Below are 23,429 nucleotides of genomic sequence, written 5' to 3'. Positions count from 1 at the left end.
TATAGCCCACTAAGATCTCCTCCACTGCACGAGCCTGAGGGGGCGACAAAATGTCCTTACAGTAATTTATTAAATGACATTTTACATTTGAGTTATTTTTTATTTTTTAAAAATTTTTAGTCATTTAGCAGACGCTCTTATCCAGAGCGACTTACAGTTAGTGAGTGCATACATTTTTCATGACAAGACCAAAAACTATAATATTTAGAATGCAAAGAGCATAAACATTTTATTAAACGGTAAGCAGATACTTTTTTGCAATGAAGGAATTATGTAAAGTTTCTAATTTGTTCAACACAAATTAGATCAAAAGCTCTGATTCTTCTATAGTGGTCCTTTTCTATACCACAAATGCTTTCCCAACAGGATTGTCAACGCCACCCCAGCCTGTAAATGACAAAGTGCCCTCTGTGTCTATTCCCCATACAGCCTGGAGGAGAGGGTCACAGCTCACAGCAGGCCATATTATCCTGCTACTGCTCACACAGAGAGGATGGAAAATGTCACAAACTTTGCACATTGTATAGATTCGATTTGTAATTTGTAATGGGGAAATGTGTGTTTTTGGCAACCCCTTTCTAGGTAACCATCTCTGATACATCTTATACATATGTTTCTGTTAAATGAGATGTAAGTGCATCTGGTAACCCATTTATCAATTTGTGTCTTTATTAAGTCCTTTACAGGATGTCTATGTAATATCTCTTCCAGTCACTAGTAACAGATTATAGATTTAGTAAAACCATATAACCAACGCGGATATGATTATCCATTTGTGTTCTTCAAAGTAAAAGCGACACCAATATCTTATTTTCCTGGGGCGTCTGCCTCTGTAACGTCATTTCTCAGGCTAAATACAGAGCATGGAACACGGCAGCTAATCAGCTTCCAACGTGAGTGTCCCATGGTTGCTAAGCAGCTGCTGCTGTGCTGTAATTCTATCAAATGAGAGAGCTGCAGGGGTTCGGAAGAGAGGCAATAAGAAATCATCATAAAACGCGGAGGGGACCAATGATCCAGTGACACCATTTTCCTGCATATTAAGCAGTGAAAAGGAAAACACTACTCAGCACTCAAGGGGAGTAGAGTGGTGTGAGGGCTGGGCAACCATGGGTAACTTGCCTGTCTTGAACCTAACAATCACAATTAGCCTACGTTTATAGTGGAGAACAAGCCTCCGCTTCGGTGATCTCTGAGGGTTGTAGCCATTTTCACTCGTACCCATATACCACTTGAACATTGCAGATTTGGGGACTGATAAACGCATACATTGGAACGCAGTGGCAGTAGGCCTAAAGTAACATATTCAGAGGCGTCATGCCAATCTCAGTCTGTATTGTGAGGAGTTTGCATCTCTTTCTTTATTGGGAAATTGGGAACAACTATTTGATATGCAAAGGGTCCATCCATGTTCAATGTTTGATATGTATCTGTTAGCCTACCTATCAATTAGTTAACTGAATGTACTGTATCTCCTGTCATGTGGCAATTATCATTGACATTTACACCAGTTCCTTCATTTTTAAAACGTTTGTTATTAGATAGGTAGGCTACTAGACAAGGCTTTCATAATGCATTTGAACTACCGTAGAAGAGAGGCTGTTATGTCAGTAATGACACTAGCAGCCTACAGTCACCCGTTGCGCTTAGTTATTGAAGACAGACCCACATAACTTTATATGCGCCTGCCTGGGGTGATGCAGGGAGTTGGGTGATGCAGGGAGTTATTTTAAGCAGCCTAACTAGCCAAATCAACGGCTAAAATGACCAAATATTTATCCATGTCCAATAGTTTCAGTCTATTGGTAGTAGAATAGAACATTACGTCATAAAAGTATAGCCTACCAAAATGAAAGACAACAATTCCGTCCTGAAGGGTCTGAGACAAACGCATTGTGACAACATCAAACCGGTCAACAAGGAACTGAATAATATTTAGTCCTGCTGTTGAAATATCGCAGACGGCACTTTGACAGGGTCCAGCAACCCCACAGATACATCTCACCTGCCTAATTTCAGAGAGGACAATGCGTCGAAACGATACCGTTCCCACCACACGCAAGGTGCAGGGAGGGATCTTCTTCGTAAGTGAACTTATTTTTTATCTCTGAAATCATCCAACACTTTAGGTGACTGTAGCTTAACCACCTTTCCATCCACAGTTTTTATGCGAGGAAAGTCATATCTTATTAAAATAAATCACCAAATTATGACACAATTTTATAAATGCATACAGATAATTTGTTCGTTCGACATGATGGAATCTTTTTGTGTCGGTAAAATTAATTACGCGAGAAATGGCGGTGGAAACGCCTTTATGCTCAAATATTGATATAATAACCATCATATCGAGGTATACTTGGAGTCATGCGATGACATTGTGTGGTCCTCCGACTACGACTCGGGAAACCATGCAGTTTATTAGGCTACAGATGAAATAATTTGTGATGAACTTCACAGGGTGGTGAAAGCGCACGGTATGAGCTTGCTTTCTAGTAAATGTCGAGGGTCATATTCTGGGGGCATGATAATCAATGCTTGACTGCCGTTTGACAAATAAAAATATTATCGCTCTTATCCATAATAATCTCATCATGTAGACCAGGGGTTCCCAAACGTTTTCACTTGGGGCCCCCCTTCTAGCATTGGGGAACATCCCGTATATTTTTTCCCCTCATCAATCTACACACAATACCCCATAATGACAAAGCGAAAACAGTTTTTTATAGATTTTTGCAAATTCATTAAAAATAAAAAACATAAATACCTTATTTACATAAGGATTCAGACCCTTTGCTATGAGACTCGAAATTGAGCTCAGGTGCATCCTGTTTCTATAGATCATCCTTGAGATGTTCTACAACTTGGAGTCCACCTGTGGTAAATTCTACTGATTGGACATGATTCGGAAAGGCACACACCTGTCTATATAAGATTCCACAGTTGACAGTGCATGTCAGAGCAAAAACCAAGCCATGAGGTTGAACGAATTGTCCGTAGAGCGCCGAGACAGGATTGTGTCAAGGCACAGATCTGGGGAAGGATACCGAAACATTTCTGCAGCATTGAAGGTCCCCAAGAACATAGTGGCCTCTATCATTCTTAAATGGAAGTAGTTTAGATGGGAAGTGTCACGGCACAGCTATTTTCAGGTCTCTCCAAAGACCACCAAGACTTCCTAGAGCTGGCCGCCCGGCCAAACTAAGCAATCGGGGGAGAATGCCCTTGGTCAGGGAGGTGACCAAGAACCCAATGGTCACCCTGACAAAGCTCCAGAGTTTTAGCAACATTTATTTAACCCGCTTTTGCTTTGTCATTATGGGGTATTGTGTGTAGAATGAGGATATATATATATATTTTTTAAGAATAAGGCTGTAACCTAACAAAATGTGGAAGAAGTCAAGGGGTCTGAATAATTTCCGAAGGCACTACCGGTCAAAAGTTTTAGAACACCTACTCATTCAAGGGTTTTTATTTTTTACATTGTAGAATAGTAGTGAAGACATCAAAACTATGAAATAACACACAATCATGTAGTAACCAAATAAGTGTTGAATCAAAATATATTTGAGATTCTTCAAATAGCCACCCTTTGCCTTGATGACAGCTTTGCACACTCTTGGCACTCTCAACCAGCTTCACCTGGAAGGCTTTTCCAACAGTCTTGAAGGAGTTCCCACATATGCTGAGCACTTGTTGGCTACTATTCCTTCACTCTGCCGTCCGACTCATCCCAAACCATCTCAATTTGGTTGCGGTCGGGGGATTGTGGAGGCCAGGTCATCTGATGCAGCACTCCAGTTCTCTCCTTCTTGGTAAAATAGCCCTTACACAGCCTGGAGTTGTGTTGAAAAACATGATTGTCCAACTAAGCCCAAACCAGATGGGATGGCATATCACTGCAGAATGCAGTGGTAGCCATGCTGGTTAAGTGTGCCTTGAATTCTAAACAAATCACAGACAGTGTCACCAGCAAAGCACCCCCACACCATTTTACATTTTAGTCATTTAGCAGACGCTCTTATCCAGAGCGACTTACAGTTAGTGCATACACTATTTTTTTTCATACCCCCTGTGGGAATCGAACCCACAACCCTGGCGTTGCAAACGCCATGCTCTATCAACTGAGCTATATCCCTGCCGGCCATTCCCTCCCCTACCCTGGACGACGCTGGGCCAATTGCGCGCCGCCGGCTATGACAGAGCCTGGATAACACCACCTCCTCAATGCTTGACGGTGGGAAATACACATGTGTAGATCATCCGTTCACCCACAACGCATCTCACAAAGACAGTGTTACGAACCCTGTGGCTTTAAAAGTCTGGGGTGGATGGAAAAGAGACCCGTAACATAACTCATGCAAATTAGAATATTGACACGGAACAGTGAGAACAAAATACACCGACAACCATAAGCTACCGTCAAATAAATTTTTTTAAATTATAAAACACACGGTAAAGGTTTGGGGAAAAGGGGCTGAGCTGGACCCAAGGAATAAAACAATAATGTAAAAAAAGAATAAACTGATCTTGCCTGCCTCAAGAACCGCTAAGCTTACTACTAACTACACAGAAATACAGTGGGGTGGTCCGCTCAGGTCTAACTAGTGTTTTTAGACAAAGTTTTCCTACGGGTAATGTATGGCCAAGGGCGACTTGCTAAAAAATCCCCTTTTCCCAGGAACAAACAAACAACATAGTTACCATATGGAGTAAACAGCAAATGAGTGAGTACACAAAAAACAAGACACCACAGTAGCCATACTCACAAACAAAAAGAGTCTCTGTCAGAAAACACAACTGACTGGCTTTTAAAACCAGGGGATTTGATATGGTAATGTAAAACCAGAAACAGGTGGTGCAATACGGAGGAATTTCCACTGATTGGTCCACCTCAGCAATCAGCAGACGAACGGATGTCGGACAAGTGGGACACACCAACGACCACCAATCAGGAAAACAAGGGACACCTGTGATTAGGGCAGAAGGAGAAGAAAAACAAATATACATACAGGATACCTGTATCCGTAACACACAGCGTTTGGAACCAAAAATCTTAAATTTCCAGCAGTCTAATGTCCATTGCTCGTGTTTCTTGGCCAAAGCAAGTCTCTTCTTCTTATTGGTGTCCTTTAGTAGTGGTTTCTTTGCAGCAATTTGACCACGAAGGCCTGATTCACACAGTCTCCTCTAAACAGTTGATGTTGAGATGTGTCTGTTACTTGAACTTTGTGAAACCTTTATTTGGGCTGCAATTTCTGAGGCTGGTAACTCTAATGAACTTAACCTCTGCAGCAGAGGTAACTCTGGGTCTTCCATTCCTGTGTCTTTATGGTTTTTGCGACTGCCCTTGAAGAAACTTTCAAAGTTCTTGAAATGTTCTGTACTGACTGACCTTCATATCTTAAAGTAATGATGGACTGTTGTTTCTCTTTGCTTATTTGAGCTGTTCTTGCCATAATATGGACTTGGTCTTTTACCAAATAGGGCTATCTTCCCTATCTTGTCACAACACAACTGATTGGCTCAAACACATTAAGAAGGAAAGAAACTCCACAAATTAACTTTTAAGAAGGCACACCTGTTAATTGAAATGCATTCCAGGTGACTACCTCACGAAGCTGGTTGAGAGAATGCAAAGAGTGTTCAAAGCTGTCATCAAGGCAAAGGGTGGCTATTTGAAGAATCTAAAATATAATAGATATTTAGATTTGTTTAACACTTTTTTGGTTGCTAAATGATTCCATATGTGTTATTTCATAGTTTTGATGTCTTCACTATTATTCTACAATGTAGAAAATAGTAAAAATAAAGAAAAACACTTGAATGAGTAGGTGTATATATACAGTGGGGAGAACAAGTATTTTATACACTGCTGATTTTGCAGGTTTTCTTACTTACAAAGCATGTAGAGGTCTGTAATTTTTATCATAGGTACACTTCAACTGTGAGAGACGGAATCTAAAACAAAAATCCAGAAAATCACATTGTATGATTTTTAAGTAATTAATTTGCATGTCATTGCATGACAAAAGTATTTGATACATCAGAAAAGCATAACTTAATATTTGGTACAGAAACCTTTGTTTGCAATTACAGAGATCATACGTTTCCTGTAGGTCTTGACCAGGTTTGCACACACTGCAGCAGGGATTTTGGCCCACTCCTCCATACAGACCTTCTCCAGATCCTTCAGGTTTCGGGGCTGTCGCTGGGCAATACGGACTTTCAGCTCCCTCCAAAGATTTGCTATTGGGTTCAGGTCTGGAGACTGGCTAGGCCACTCCAGGACCTTGAGATGCTTCTTACGGAGCCACTCCTTAGTAGCCCTGGCTGTGTGTTTCGGGTTGTTGTCATGCTGGAAGACCCAGCCACGACCCATCTTCAATGCTCTTACTGAGGGAAGGAGGTTGTTGGCCAAGATCTCGCGATACATGGCCCCATCCATCCTCCCCTCAATACGGTGCAGTCGTCCTGTCCCCTTTGCAGAAAAGCATCCCCAAAGAATGATGTTTCCACCTCCATGCTTCACGGTTGGGATGATGTTCTTGGGGTTGTACTCATCCTTCTTCTTCCTCCAAACACAGCGAGTGGAGTTTAGACCAAAAAGCTATATTTTTGTCTCATCAAACCACATGACCTTCTCCCATTCCTCCTCTGGATCATCCAGATGGTCATTGTCAAACTTCAGATGGGCCTGGACATGCGCTGGCTTGAGCAGGGGGACCTCGCGTGCGCTGCATGATTTTAATTCATGACGGCGTAGTGTGTTACTAATGGTTTTCTTTGAGACTGTGGTCCCAGCTCTCTTCAGGTCATTGACCAGGTCCTGCCGTGTAGTTCTGGGCTGATCCCTCACCTTCCTCATGATCATTGATGCCCCACGAGGTGAGATCTTGCATGGAGCCCCAGACCGAGGGTGATTGACCGTCATCTTGAACTTCTTCCATTTTCTAATAATTGCGCCAACAGTTGTTGCCTTCTCACCAAGCTGCTTGCCTATTGTCCTGTAGCCCATCCCAGCCTTGTGCAGGTCTACAATTTTATCCCTGATGTCCTTACACAGCTCTCTGGTCTTGGCCATTGTGGAGAGGTTGGAGTCTGTTTGATTGAGTGTGTGGACAGGTGTCTTTTATACAGGTAACGAGTTCAAACAGGTGCAGTTAATACAGGTAATGAGTGGAGAACAGGAGGGCTTCTTAAAGAAAAACTAACAGGTCTGTGAAAGCCGGAGTTCTTACTGGTTGGTAGGTGATCAAATACTTATGTCATGCAATAAAATGCTAATTAATTACTTAAAAATCATACAATGTGATTTTCTGGATTTTTGTTTTAGATTCCGTCTCTCACGGTTGAAGTGTACCTATGATAAAAATTACAGACGTCTACATGCTTTGTAAGTAGGAAAACCTGCAAAATTGGCAGTGTATCAAATACTTGTTCTCCCCACTGTATATATATATTTTTTAAATAGGGGGGACCCACTGATGTAGACTAACCTACCAGCAGAGAGCTGTTGCATCTGTGAGCTGTTGGCTAGAGCGCACATGCCAAGACCAGAGTAGGCACATTTGCTATTTAACGCAACAGTTTGTGACAAAACTATCGGTAGAGAGTTGAAAATGCGATGGAAACACATTGAGCATTATATTTTTATATGGTACATGAAAACTTTAAAATGCACTATGCAGAAATCGCTCCACCATTTCCTGGTTGCTAAAATTCTAATAGTTCCCCTAATTTAAGTTTGTGACAAAACAAGCAAATATAGTGTAGATAATCATTGTACCATGGTCCTCTGTAGCTCAGCTGGTAGAGCACGGCGCTTGTAACGCCAAGGTAGTGGGTTCGATCCCCGGGACCACCCATACACAAAAATGTATGCATGCATGACTGTAAGTCGCTTTGGATAAAAGCGTCTGCTAAATGGCATATTATATATTATTATTATCTAAACCGCTGTGAAATAATTTTTTCATAACCAAAATTATTGTGTTTTCAGCTGTTTGAAGCCGAAACCAAACCGAAAGTAAAATCAAAAACGAAACTTAACAAGAAACATAGAAACAATGCACATATTACAGATCTACCGCTTCTTATACTTGCTTTCAATGAGAATGACAGATCTATAATGAACATTTCTTTGTGAATTTGGTCTGGTTGCCCAAAAAGTTACATGTTGCAGCTTTAATTGAAAAAGTACTTTGTTTGCACTATTTCATCACACACTGATGTTTATCAGTGTGGTGTCCGAACAACGATGCTGCGATGATGTGTTGATAAGAAATCCGCTGACACTGTACTTTGATTATAAAGGTTTATTATATCAAAGATTTCAGCATCAATTTACAGACTCTGCAGAATCTAGAAAGCAACGAAACCAATCCCAAATATGATCACTCTCCCCCTCCTTCGCCAAACCATGGTATATAAATCCCATGCTTCATGCAACACAAGGTGGCGTGATTTGAATAGACCAATCCCTGGCCTCCACATAGCCCAATGTCCTCTGTTTTAGGGGGCCCCTATAATAACACTTTCCAGATGTTTCAGCAAAGTAGAGTAAAGTTCATCTAACCCACAATATGAAAACCTCAGATACTACAATCAGCAACAAGTCAGTATGGTGGAAACTGTCTGCATATTTTCTTTATGCGGATTTTAGAATATTTGCTAGCTAGGTTTCCATCCAATTGGCGACAGATTTTCATGCGAATATTCTAAAAGTGTTTCCATCGGATTGTTGCGGATAAAAGGCTGTGCGTGATGACGGAATGCATATAAAAATAACCTATGCGGTTAAAATCCCATTTACCGAATAAAAAAATACAAAATAAATGGGTTTCAATCGCATTTTCAACTCTACTTATTGTTTTGTCACTAAACATTTTGCGTTATATAGCGAATGGGCCTACTCTGGTTTTGGTACGTGCGCTCTAGCCAACAGCTCGCAGATACAGTGCGGGTAGGCTACCTGCAGACTATTATGGACAAAAGAGAGAGATAATTTTTTATTTATCAAACGTCAGCCAAGCAATGATCGTCATGTCACCAGTATAAGACACTCAATATTTATTGGAACGGAGCATCGCCATGCACTTCCACTTCCCTGTGATGTTCATCATAATTTACTGCGTTTAATCTGTAGCCTAATAAACTGCATGCTTTCCGGAGCCGTAGTGGGAGGACCACACAAAATAACATTGTGTGACTCCCAAATTGACTTCGATATGATGGATATAATATCAATATTTGAGCATAAAGGCGTTTCCATCGCCATTTCTTGCATTATTAATTTTACCAACACAAAAAGATCCCACCTCATATTTTATTTATGCAGATTTGGATGGAAACCTAGCACTCTTGATTATATGACAGGTTATCTTAGGTTAAAGTTACCACTGGGCTCTGTCTGTCTTCAGGACTGAGTTTTATAATAGATACCTGTACAGTAGGCTATCTATCTGAAGATTCAATAATGGCAGTATACTGTACCTTTTTACTATTTAGGTAGGCCTATGCTTACAGATTTGCCATAGACAATTATAAAAATATATATATATAAAAAAACAAGGCACATAAATGTTAAACTGATACCATTCCAACACATCCATACAACTGATTCAAATAAACTAAATGGAGATAGAAAATCAAGAACCATTTAAAGATGCACTATGCAAAAATAGCTCCGCCATTTCTTGGTTGCTAAAATTCTAATAGTTTGCCTAATTTCAGTTTATGTGACAAAATAAGCAAGTATAGTGTAGAGAATCATTATACCATCTAAACCGCTGTGAAATATCTTTTGCATAACCAAAAATATTTCTGCTGTTTGAAGCTGGTGTACAAATCCGAAAGTAAAAGACGCAAAAAACAAAAACAACACTTAAGAACGGGAAGCATAGAAATAGCGTGCATAGAACAGATCTACCGCTTCTTAGACTTGCTTTCAGTGAGAATGACAGATCTATAACACACATTTTTATGTGAATTTGGTCGGGTCGCCTAAAAAGTTCCATATTGCAGCTTTAAATGTGGTATTGTACTCTGGTTTGAACCCTATACAGGTACTCAAGGGGTTAACAAGTGGCAGCCAATCTGGAATGTAGCTCTGCTTCATTTGTTATCAATCTGGCTGGGGGAAGGTAGTCATGTCAAACTGTCACCTCAGCTCTTATCACACAGCTCTATCACTGTGACTAGTCTGAAACCAGTGGGGCGCGACCGACCAGCATTTTATAGTGGGACCTACCCATGTAATGAGTCTGTTAATGTGCTCTTCAAGGCTGTTTTCTGTTAGCCTGGTCCCAGATCTGTTTGTGCTTTTGCCTACTCCATTGTCATTGTCAAGCCAAATCACTCTGTAAAAAGTTGCTAGGTCACGTCACATTTCTCCAACTTAATACATACTGCAATTTCAACCACAAAGCTTATTCACTTTGATTTTAAACATAATAATAATAATAATATGCCATTTAGCAGACGCTTTTATCCAAAGTGACTTACAGTCATGCGTGCATACATTTTTTTGTGTATGGGTGGTCCCGGGGATCGAACCCACTACCTTGGCGTTACAAGCGCCGTGCTCTACCAGCTGAGCTACAGAGGACCACAACATCAAAATACAAGTGCTTGCCTAGCTAACATCTAAATGTTTGATTTTGTTGTTAACATTTTTATTCTAAATTGAGGTTCCAGATGTTGTCTTGGAATTATTCAATGTTATGTTCAGCAACCAATCAGTGACCTTGCACAAAATTCGGCTGCATATTGAAATGTTGAGATTCACAGAAAGGCCAGACTGTTTTGCATGTCAATTCCATAAGGAGTTGGCAAGAGAGTAAAAACAGACTGGAAACCAGGCTAGTTTTCTGCAGTTATGTTTACAATAAAATAGCTCTCTCCAACCCACCGCCCTAGCCTTAGCCAGCGGTTGAGATAGGCCTACATGATATGCAAATACAGTAGGTTCTATCCTCGTAAAAATAGTTGGTTCAATCACTGAGGTAGAGCATTTCCTTTGCTGTGAAATATGATCCAATCGAAACTGAGCAAGCCAATTGACAAAGAGAACAAATGTGATTAGACTGCCAAGTACTTTTCCTTCCCCTAATTCCAAGTATGTCCCTTCTTAGTTTATCCTCACAGATTCCATGTTGCTCACAGATACCTTTAAATCAGCTGCTGTACAGTATTTCACTTTGACACTGTCCACCACAGCTATAAAACAAGTAGAACTATGGACACCAGTATACCTTCTGTCTAACTCTGGCGCCACAGTACCCTGTCCCTGTCTGGGGGCCACTTAACCTACTTACACTCCAACTCCATCATCACTACCAAGGAGTTACTGTCTCAGACTGTAGTGGACTGATCCACCGGGCTTCTGGGTGATTCTACACAAGGATGGTCCCAAAATATTTTTGCCATCTCAGATTGTTCTGGCAATTCTCACATACAAACTTAATTGTGAGGAAGGATGTTTGATATGCTTTTTACATTTATATCACAAACCATTTCTGAGAAAATCATGATGAACGTGGCCATTTTAGGCCCTTTTTAGACCTATACATGCATCCTGTAAGACCCTATGATCCGTGAACCGTACATGATACAGACACAACATCATGTCATTATACTCCTTATAGTGTGCTCTAAAATATGGAGTATTCCTAAAAGTACCCTTTTTGATTTTGACATTTTTTGGAACCATATACTTTTGAAGATGTGAACCATTTTATTCATAGAAATTGACATTATAGGTCATTAACCAATCACATTCAGCAAATCACCAGCAGTTCCCTTTGAATCCATTTTCCCATTCACGATGTTGGTGGTGCTCATAAAATGTATCATAACTTCAAAAGTAGCAGAGTACCCACTCTGGAAATGTGATGTACTTGTAGAGTATATTGTTTAAAACAATATGTCCAGAAAATTTACAAAATCAAAAAGGTTACTTTTGAGATATTAATATTTGTAATGTTTAATACATTTGTGAATTTTTTTATTTCAGAATCTAGACATACTAAATATTTTAGAGCACACTATAAGGAGTATAATGACAAGATGTTGTCTGTATCATGTACGGTTCACGGATCATAGGGTCTTACAGGAGGCATGTATAGGTCTAAAAAGTGCCTAAAATTGCCACTTTCATCATGATTTCGCCCCCCCCCCCAAAATGTTGATACAAATTTAAAAAGCATATCAAACATACTTCCTCCCAATTAAGTTTATATGTGAGAATTGCCAGAACAATCTGAGATACCCAAAATATTTTTGGGCCTTTCTGGCGTGGAATCGCCCTTCTTACTTGTGTGTTGGAGTATTTGTGTGTGTTGTATTGTGTGATCAGGTATTAAGCATTGTGTCCCCTCATTCAACAGCCTAAGCCTCAGAATGCCATCACCATTGCGGTGTCATCGCGGGTCCTCTTCAACATGGATAAGGAGCAGCAGATCTACGAACAGAAAGGCATGGAGGACTACCTCAAGTACCAGATAGAGCACGAGATGGAGCCCTTCGTCCCCGGCCCTGCTTTTCCTTTCGTTAAGGTCAGGGAAATAAAGACACAAAGACATACAAACAGACAGAAATACACCCAGAGCTTTGACATTGCCGATCATGTTCGTCAATGTGCATGATGTATGGTGAATGTTGAGAGATTCTGTTTGACGTGACCCCAGGCTCTGGAGGCAGTGAATACTCGGCTGAGGGAGCTGTACCCTGAGAGTGAGGAGCTCTTTGACGTTGTGCTCATGACCAACAGCCACGCACACGTCGGTCTCCGACTCATAAACACAATCAACCACCATCGTGAGTGCCTAATCACACACACAGACACACATGCATAAACACGTGCACACATGTGCACAACCTGGCCATTGTGCTGTGAATGAGGACATCTTTCATTCAAATTCAGTGTGATGCCCTGATATTAGGTTGGGCTTAAGGGTACCAGGAGATGAGGGCTGGTCTGATGCACTGATGATGAAGTTTGAGTTCATTTATTCTTGCTCACAGATAAAACTGAAGAAGTGCAGAACTGACATTACTAATAATTGCAAAACACTAATTTAAAATACATAATACGTGACATAAATAGAATACAGAACACTTGAAACATCACAGACATTTTTCATGATGGAAATTTAAATGTTAAAATGTGATTGTAAAAAAAAGAATCTTTGGGAAAACCATTGAAGAACTAGAGTCTGACAGCAGTGGGTAGAGTGGCGTTTCGCAGGCGGTTCGTACGGGCAGTTATATAGTGTAACCAACTTCACATATCCCCCCAGAAGAAAGGCACACGGACACCCACACTTCAGGTTGACTCGGTTTTTATCTGCAGTAAAATATATCAAACAGTGATGACAGGCATTGACAGGACGGTCACAGCCACACGTTCACTGCTCTCAGAATATCTCTCTCAGACTGAATCCACAAAGTGATCGTATAGTATACATGCGTTGTGTTTAGAAAATAACAAAAATACAGAAAAGCATACCTGCAGTAAAAGATATCAAACAGTGATGACAGGCATTGACAGGACGGTCACAGCCACACGTTCACTGGTTAGGTAGTGTAGCTCCTCCAGTGATTGCTGCTTATCACACAGAGGTGCTAAACATCCTTCTTCTTTGTAAGTATGCACTTAAACACGATAACAGTGGAAAAATAATTCGCTTTTTGCGGTAAAGTTTCCTCGGTGCGTCGCTAAAGGCGCTTGGGTGACAACACTCGGGCGGAACCAATAATTAGTTCCGTCTTGCTGTAAACGTACAATTCAGAACAAATTAAATAATAAAAAGTGCAAATACATTAAATAAAAAGTGCTAATACATGAAATAAACTGGCGACAGAGGCAGTTACACTCCCACCAAATCACAAGTGATTTCTTAAAACTTGGAGACAAACCTACTGCATGAATAAATTAAATGAAACTCTGTCCTAATAAACAACTAATAAACTGTGTGTGAGTGTATGATAGAACCATCAGTCTGCTTCTAGCAATGTAACTGTTGTCACGATCGTCTAGTAGCGAAGTAGACCAAGGCGCAGCGTGTGAAAGAAACATGACCTTATTATATTAAAGTACTGAACAAAACAAAACACGATCGTGAAGTCCACAGTAACACTGACTGAACACGGAACAAAAACCCACAACCCCAAGGTGAAAACAGACAGTATAAATATGGCTCCCAATCAGAGACAACGAGCCAACAGCTGACACTCGTTACCTCTGATTGGGAGTCACTCATTCAAACAAAGAAATACAACCACATAGAACAACCCAACCAAACAGAACACCACGAAACGAACACACCCTGGCTCAACATACAAAGTCCCGGAGCCAGAGCGTGACAGTACCCCCCCCTAAAGGCGCGGACTGCGACCGCGCCTCAAAACCCCAAAACAGGGGAGGGCTGGGTGGGTATTTCTCCTCGGAGGCGGCTCCGGCTCCGGGCTTGACCACCACCCTTCCACAATCCCCCCGTAGCGCCCCCGGTCCGGTCTGACCCCGCTGGCTGGATCTGGACCGGACATAGACGGAGCGGATTGCTCAAACTCCGTAGTGGAGTAGCTGACCTGATCAGGCACCGGACTGACGACGCGCACCCCTGGCTTGGCGCGTGAGGCAGGCACGGACCGGACCTGGCTGACGATACGCACCCTTGGCTTGGTGCGTGGAGCCGGAACGGACCTCACCAGGCTGACGACTCGCATCCTTGGCTTGGTGCGAGTAGCAGGAATGAGCTGGACCAGGCCGACGACGCACCCCGTAGGCTTGGTGCGTGGAGCAGGAACAGGCCGGGCTGGGCTGGCGATGCACACCGTAGGCTTAGTGCGTGGAGCAGGAACAGGCCGGGCAGGGCTGGCGACGCACACCGTAGGTTTGGTGCGTGGAGCAGGAACAGGCCGGGCAGGGCTGGCGACGCACACCGTAGGTTTGGTGCGTGGAGCAGGGACAGGCCGGGCCGGGCTGACGACGCACCGCGTAGGCTTGGTGCGTGGAGCAGGAACAGGCCGGGCTGGGCTGGCGACGCACACCGTAGGTTTGGTGCGTGGAGCAGGGACAGGCCGGGCCGGGCTGACGACGCACCCCGTAGGTTTGGTGCGTGGAGCAGGGACAGGCCGGGCCGGGCTGACGACGCACCCCGTAGGCTTGGTGCGTGGAGCAGGGACAGGCCGAACAGGGCTGGCAACGCACACCGTAGGCTTCGTGCGTGGAGCAGGAACAGGCCGGGCAGGGCTGTCGACGCACACCGTAGACTTGGTGCGTGGAGCAGGAACAGGCCGGGCAGGGCTGTCGACGCACACCGTAGACTTGGTGCGTGGAGCAGGAACAGGCCGGGCAGGACTGTCGACGCACACCGTAGACTTGGTGCGTGGAGCAGGAACAGGCCGGGCAGGGCTGTCGACGCACACCGTAGACTTGGTGCGAGGAGCAGGAACGGGCCGGGCAGGGCTGGCGACGCACACCGTAGGTTTGATGCGTGGAGCAGGGACAGGCCGGACCGTACTGGGAACACACACCACTGGCTTTAAACGGGGATCAGGAACGGGCCGGACCGGACTGGCAATACCCCTCAGTCCCTCTCGCCGTGCCTCTACGACTTCCTTCCCTCCTCTCGCCAATGGCTCCCGTAACCCGGTGGCCTTCTCTCCTCTTCTCCTATTTCGCCCTGTGGCAGCCTCCTGCTGCCCAGTCGCCCATGCCGTGTGCCCCCCCCTAAAAAATTCTTGGGGATGCCTCTCGTCCGTCCGACGATGGCACTGCTGACGCCGCTGCTCCTCTCTCGCCAGGGCCTTGATCCTACCCCAAGGTCCCTTGCCCCCGAGCATGTCCTCCCAGGACCACACTTTGCCCACCTGGTCCATCGCCAGCCTCTCCATCTCCTTTCCTGGCGCTTCCTCCCATGACCAGGCTGCCTGCTCCTGGACACGCTGCTTGGTCTTTGTATGGTGGGTTTTTCTGTCACGATCGTCTAGTAGCGAAGTAGACCAAGGCGCAGCGTGTGAAAGAAACATGACCTTATTATATTAAAGTACTGAACAAAACAAAACACGATCGTGAAGTCCACAGTAACACTGACTGAACACGGAACAAAAACCCACAACCCCAAGGTGAAAACAGACAGTATAAATATGGCTCCCAATCAGAGACAACGAGCCAACAGCTGACACTCGTTACCTCTGATTGGGAGTCACTCATTCAAACAAAGAAATACAACCACATAGAACAACCCAACCAAACAGAACACCACGAAACGAACACACCCTGGCTCAACATACAAAGTCCCGGAGCCAGAGCGTGACAACTGTTTTCTGAATGGGTCTCTCCAGGTAAACAGGTTTGGCTGTACGCTTTCCTCTTCCATCCAGGGAGGAGTCACTGATGAGTAACTTGAGTCTCCTCACTCTTTCATCACTTCCAGGATACACCTCGATGACTCTTGCTAGCTTCCATTGGTTTCGTGGTGTGGCAGCATCTTGTAACAGAACAATGTCACCGACCTTTGCATTTCTGCGATCTTTGGTCCACTTCTGTCTGTGTTGGAGATTCAGGAGATACTCTTTTTTCCATCGTACCCAAAAGTTGTTGGTTAAGAGTTGAACTCTGCGCCATCTTTTGCGGAGGTAGAGATCCTCTTTGACAAACTTTCCAGGAGGAGGGAGAATGATTGTGGATTTCATGGTCAAGATGTGGTTTGGTGTCAAGGGCTCTGGACTGGGAGAATCGTTCAGATGATCAGTGGTTAGAGGTCTGCTATTCACAACCGCCATAACCTCATATAGAAATGTTCGTAGGGAAGAGGAGTCAAGTTGTCTGGACGACTGTTCTAGAATGGACGCCAGGACGCTTCTGATAGTGCGGATTTGTCTTTCCCAGACTCCACCCATATGACTTGAGGCAGGGGTGTTCATGATGAACTCGCAGCCCAAATCTTTGAGCTCTTCTTGATCCATCTCTTTCAGTGCTTCAATGAACTCACGCCTTGCTCCGACAAAGTTTGTCCCTTGATCACACCTTATCTGCCTTACTGATCCACGAATGGCGATGAATGAACGCAGAGCATTGATAAAGGCATCTGAGGTCAAGTCATCAAGTGCTTCAATGTGAACTCCCCTTGAACACATGCAGGTGAGCAACAGCCCATAACGCTTTAGCTCCTTTCTTCCTTCCTTAATGTAAAATGGTCCGAAGCAGTCCATTCCACAGTAAGTGAATGGAGCAGTTGTTTCCATCCGCTCTTCTGGAAGGTCTGCCATCCTTTGTTGCCCTGTGCATCTTCGGAACCTTCTGCAACTTGTGCATTTGTGAATATGGGATGAAACAAGCTTGCTGCAACCCAGGATCCATATGCCATTGGATCGGAGTTCATTTATAGTCATTCCTCGACCTTGATGGTACACTCTCTCATGATAGTGCTTGACGAGCAATGCAGAAACATGACTGTCTCTAGGAAGTACTGCTGGATGCCTCACATGTGGATGTAGGGCAGCATTAGCTAAGCGGCCTCCTACTCTGATTACACCTTGATCATCCAGGAACGGACATAGTTTGTGCAACTGGTTGGCTTTGTCTTTGACCTTTGTCTCCTTATGATGTCTAAGGCGTTGAATTTCTTGAGAGAGTTGCTTCCTGGACCATCTTGATTATGGTCAGCTCCGCCTCTTTCCTTTCCTCCAAGTTCGAGGCCTCACAGGACTTTGGCTTGAGACCTTTGATTTCCTTAGCACGGCGCTTGAGTCTGGCAACAGCCTTCACCATTCTTGCCCAGTCTGAGAACTTGTGTAGACGATCTAAAATTGTTTTTGCTTCTTCTGCCTGAGTGTCATGAACCTGAGCTTTCTTGACCTCTGGGTCACTGCTCTCGATCTCTCCCACCATGACAACTCCAGTTGGTAGCTCTTTTTGCCAAAGAAGGTCTGGACCTGTGAACCAGTTAGAAGCTGTGAGTTGTTCTGCTGTGACACCCCTTGAGGCGTGGTCAGCTGGGTTGTCTTCTGAAGCTACATATCTCCATTGTCTGGCCTCTGTACTTAGGTGCACTTCGTTTGGGAGATTTGGAAGAACTGATGTCACTTGCTTCACAATGACTTGATGGCTTATTCCAAAGGCATCTCCAAAGTCAAGACATGGGTTGCCATAGCCGACTACACTCCAACCCAAGTCTGTTCTCTGAGCAAAGGGCTCATTTTCTTCTCCAGCAACCACTTGTCTTGGTACAAGAGCTTGAGGACAGTTGTAGCCAATTAGTAGGCCGATGTCACAGCTCTGCAGAGGAGCAATTTCATCTGCAATGTGCTCAAGATGAGACCATGCCTTGGCAGTCTCTGGTGTGGGAATATGATCTCTGTTTGCAGGGATGAATTCTCTTGAGTAAGTAACTGGCAGGTAGATTATCTTATCGGAGTAGAATCCTCTTATTTGTAGATCAGTCAGCCTTCTGCTAGGCACCACTGTATTTCTTGAAGCCATTGTGGAGAGCTTTAACTGGACTGGTTCATTTTTAGTGTGAAGCATCTTTGCTGTCTCTTCAAGGATGAAGGTCGTGTCACTCTGTGTATCGAGAAGAGCATACACAAGGACTTCATGATTTGGCTTACTTGTAGTGGACAACCACACAGGAATGACTGAGGATGTATGGGTGCCTTTAACATTCTGGATAACTCTGTTAGATGTTACCTCGCGTGGTGGTTTTGTCACCCTCTCTTGTGAACGATCTGTCGTTCCTTCTTTTAACTTGTCACTCTCCATTTCTCCATCAGTCCTTGTTGACATTCCTCTTTCTTTGCTGCGATTATCGTGTAGGCAGGTTGGATGTCCTTTCTCACAAGTATCACAGATCCTTCTATTTTCACACTCCTTTGAGCGATGGCCAGGCTTCAGACAGCCAAAGCACAACTTCATCCCTTGAACAAACTTGACTCGCTCAGAGATGGTTTTATTCATAAATTTCCAACACTTGTGTAGACTGTGACCTGACTTCTCACAAAAAACACAGCTTGTGGAGGAAGCTTTTTCATCTGAGTTAGTTGCTAGTACCTTTGCTCCGAGAGCTCTGTTCTTTAAAACCTTGATCTGCTCACCTTCAGCAGGTTTCAGAGCATGGAGAGATGTTATTGGGTTATTAGCAATCTTAGCTTCACGTGTGAGAAACTTTACAAACTGCTGGAAGCTTGGGAATGTTTGACTTTCTTCCTCCACTTCTATGACCTTTCTGTTCCATCTCGAGGTCAGCCAGTCTGGAAGCTTTGCAAGTAACTTCTGGTTCTCATTGCAGTCATTAAGTACTTCGAGGCCTCTGATCTGAGTCATAGCAGCCTCACAGCTCCGAAGAAAATCAGCAAACTCTTGAAGTTCGATACTGCCTTTGGAGCTTATCTTGGGCCATGCCTCCAGCTTATCTCTGAATGCTTTGGCTATGAGGAATGGATTTCCATATCTTTCCTCGAGAATCCTCCATGCTGCGTGATAGGCTGACTCTGAACCAAGCAGGAAGTAGCTCTCTATAGCCTTTTTAGCAGGTCCACCCACATACTTTCGCAAGTAATATATATTTTCTTCGGCTGGAATGTTTTTCCGATCAATGAGTGTCTGAAATGAAACCTTCCAGTCATTGAATCTGAGTGGGTCGCCATTGAATATTGTTGGTTCAGGTATAGGAAGACGACCTGCACTGATGGACTCTGCAAGTGCTCTAACAAGAGCTGCTGTGCTGTCATCCTGCTTTGAATGTGCCCGGTCTTGTGGTGAAGAATGGTGCTGCAACAGATTATTTTCATGTTTAACTTCTTCCTTTTCCTTCATACAGACACTTTGATGGAGTAGACTGCTTATTTCTTTATCTGAGCACTCACTCTGATCATACACTCGCTGACATGCCTTAGCAGCCTTTAACTTTTTAACTGTCTCTAGTCGCTCCAGTTGTCTCCGCTTTGCATCTAGCACCTTTTGTCTCTCTGCAGCTTCAGCTTCAAGCCTTTCCAATTCCTCAATGCAACACTCTTGTTCTAGTAGTACTTCTAGAGTAGCTTCATTGGCAGCAACTTCAGCAGCGGCATCTTGTCTGCTAACAGAAATCCGACTTCAATGTCTGGAGCTGCTTTGAGCATGAGAGGACTTAGTGCATTGGGATTTGATACTTATCTTGTCTGAGGCTACAGACTTGAATATAGACGATGTCGCCCTGTTGCCTCGTTGTTCATCTCCTCCACCGTTATCTGCTGTCTCCAAACGATCTTTTGCAGTTTGGATGATCTTCCTGGTTACTGCATCACAGGTGTCAATTCTGCGACGTGTGTCATGGTCAGGGTTGTCTATGCGCCTTACCTCATCATAAGCAATGTTCAGATTCTCTGAGGCAGCACTTATTTTGCTTATGTGTTCATGTAGCAGGTTGTTTGAGCATTGTCCACTCAAAGCTTGCTTGGCGTCTTTAGCAATAGCCTTCCACTCCTCATAGCTCACAGTGAAACGGTGAGCAAATCTTCTTATTTGCTCATTGTACAGTTCTTGGCCCTTTTCTGTTAACTTTCGGTCTCTTTGGCTTCTTCGTGGTTCTTGTGAGGAAGTGTGGTCATTAGCTCTTGTGCCTTTAGTAGCCTGTGGTTGCATGTCTATGCACTGCTGCTCTATACTTTCACCTACATTAACCTGCTTTCTCCCAGAGGTAAGACTAGGCTCTGACATTGTTACTTGGTGTACTGTGATTCAGCTCCCATTAGCTATTCACATTTATACTATTTTTACCACTAATATTATTTTTTAGAACATATTCACATCTACTTCACACAAATCAATATCACGTTGTTCTATGAAATGCAAAATTCAGTCTCTTGGTTGTAGCTTAGTTAACACTTAAACATACACACAACTATACCGTATGAATATGAAGGCAAAAATGTGTCAGTCTCTTGTGGGAAATAGTTTAAGCTTCTTTGCATCGGCTGGATTCATGGTAAGGCGCCTGGATTCTTCTGTGGATGCTGCGGCTGTGTAAATGTCAGGAGCAGATGCACACTCTTGGATGTAGAGATGTCCCTTCTTGTCACGGCTCTTTGGTACTGTCTTCCTCGTCTACTCATGCAGAGCAGATGAGTTCTCACTGTAGCTCCTCCAGTGACAGGCATGAGGCAAGAGGTCTTGATTTGAATACAGGGCTTTAATGCTGGTCAACCCTTGAGAACTCGTTTAAAGAAAGAAAAAATACATTAACAAAATAATGCCATATGCATGTCTCACACATCTGGCGTTATAATCAAGCTCATACAGCTAGACACTTTATGTATATTTTACACCAAAAAATGATGCACGTAAACACAAACACCCTCATAGCAAAATAAATAGTCAACAAACCTCATTGCTGCTTATCACACAGAGGTGCTAAACATCCTTTTAAATGTCCTTTATCTTCTTCTGTATACTTTCTTTGTAAGTATGCACTTAAACACGATTAAAGTAAAGTTTCCTCGGTGCGTCGCTAAAGGCGCTTGGGTGACAACACTCGGGCGGAACCAATAATTAGTTCCGTCTTGCTGTAAACGTACAATTCAGAACAAATTAAATAATAAAAAGTGCTAATACATGAAATAAACTGGCGACAGAGGCAGTTACAGGTAGGACACAAGATATATTTTAGATAGGAGCAACAGTAGTGATGCATTCCCTCAATGTGAAGTAATATTAATCCATAAATACAGAGCACAAGTACAACCATTTTATATAAACCTTTTAAGGTAGTAAGAAAATAAACATTCACTTAATTTCAATAAGTCACCTGCTAGCAAATCACCTGCTGGCAATAGCTAGCGTGACGTTGTAGTGCAGTGACCATCGGTGCTAGTTAGCTCATCATTAACATGGCTAGCTAAGCCAGCAAAAACTTGGTTAACTTGCTGAAATAGGTCTTCAATACATTAACGGCAAAATAAATATATACATAGCCACATTTGCTATTGACTTTAGGATATATGAACCAGTTTTCCAAAAACACTTGTTATACAGTTTTAAACAGTTTTTTATATACAGAGGAAGGAGACACAAACCTGCTCTCAGAATATCTCTCTCAGACTGAGGAGCAGGCAGACCAACTTCCCAAATAGGGGAGAAGCACTCAAAACCCACTAGTTTTTCTTTCAAAAGAAAATAGTACAAAAAATGGTAAGTCCGAAGACCTCTCGTATTACCAACCTTACTACAATGGCAGCAAATATTTTTATGAATTCAGTAACACAAAATTAAAGGAAACTTTATTTATATCACCCCTTTTCCTGAAGTGAATGGTTTCACCCACTACTCTACCGCGAACTGCGCCGTTCTTTGACGTCTACATTGCGCGCGAGGTTGATGGAAACTCTACATTTTCACTTTGTTACAATAGCACAGTTCGTATTTGTGTCTCAGGAGCCTGGTGGTGCAGTTACCTCTTTTTGGAGGGAGCAGGTTGTTCAGTGGATGGTCAAGAGAGTGCATGTCCTTCACCAGGTGCACTGCAGCCTGCTCTCGCCTGCTCTGCAGTGACGGGAGCTGTGGTTGGACTGCTCCACCTCTGGAGATGATCCTCAAGGCCCTCCTCTGCACCCTGTCTAGTTGGGCCTGCTGCTTTTTACTGCATCCAACTAACAGCACTCCACCGTATTCCAGACAAGACCAGACCAGTGTAGGGTATACTCTGACCAGATCTTCAGTGGGTAGGCCATTTCTGGTAAGAACAGTCAAAAAGGGCATGCGTTATGAGAACTTCCTCACTGACTGCTCCACGTGTGTGTCACCACTGAGGTTAGAGTCTAGATGAAAACCAAGATACTTGGTTGTTGTTACCACTGGTACTTCCTGTACTCCTAGGATTAGTGGTGCAGGTTGTGGATGGTCTCTAGAAAAACATATCCGAATTTCCACAGACTTTTTCCCATTCAGGAGCATGTTGTTGGATGTGGCCCGCTCTTCCAGCTGCTTTGCCTTCAAGCCCATGGAACTGTCCTCTTGGATGCTGGTTAATGGTATGACTCGGAACAGCCCTACATTATCTGCATACCCAGTGTCCAGAGTGTCACTGAAGACAACTTTTCGGGTGGACATGTGACGGAGAAACAGATATGGTGAAACCCCGCCCCTTTGTGGCACACCAGAGGTGACCTCTGACCAAGGGCTAAATGTGCCATTTTCCATCACCCTCTGCCTTCTTCCGGTGGTGTAGCTGTGGAGCCAGGCTAGTAACCTTGGACACAGTTCAATGTCAGACAGATGTTGCAGGAGCTTTGTGTGATCTACTCGATCAAAGGCTTTGGACATATCAGCAAGTAACACCTTCACCATTGTTGGTTTTCTGGAGTCTGTAGCTGTCAGCCAGGAGTGTGTGGCTTTCACAAGGGCGGTAGTAGTGCAGAACTTTGGGAGATAGGCATACTGATTCGTG

General features: G+C 43.6%; 1 protein-coding gene across 1 annotated transcript in view; it reads left to right on the top strand.

The window, feature by feature from the left end:
- Positions 1–2,027: 2,027 nt before the first annotated feature.
- Positions 2,028–23,429, top strand: part of LOC311145559 (cytosolic 5'-nucleotidase 1A-like) — a gene marked incomplete at both ends in the record, with an annotated part of 37,816 nt that continues 16,414 nt past the window's right edge. Inside the window, 3 exons of the mRNA XM_084181826.1 lie at positions 2,028–2,084; positions 12,390–12,557; positions 12,690–12,819. Of these exons, the coding sequence (XP_084037952.1) occupies positions 2,028–2,084; positions 12,390–12,557; positions 12,690–12,819 (355 nt within the window). The remainder of the gene's footprint in view (positions 2,085–12,389; positions 12,558–12,689; positions 12,820–23,429) is intronic.

This window comes from Coregonus lavaretus (assembly GCF_964263955.1).
Source record: "Coregonus lavaretus genome assembly, chromosome: 18".
Classification (NCBI taxonomy): Eukaryota; Metazoa; Chordata; class Actinopteri; order Salmoniformes; family Salmonidae; genus Coregonus; species Coregonus lavaretus.
The sequence above is the reverse complement of the archived record's forward strand: the minus strand, read 5'-3'. Positions and strand labels throughout refer to the sequence as shown.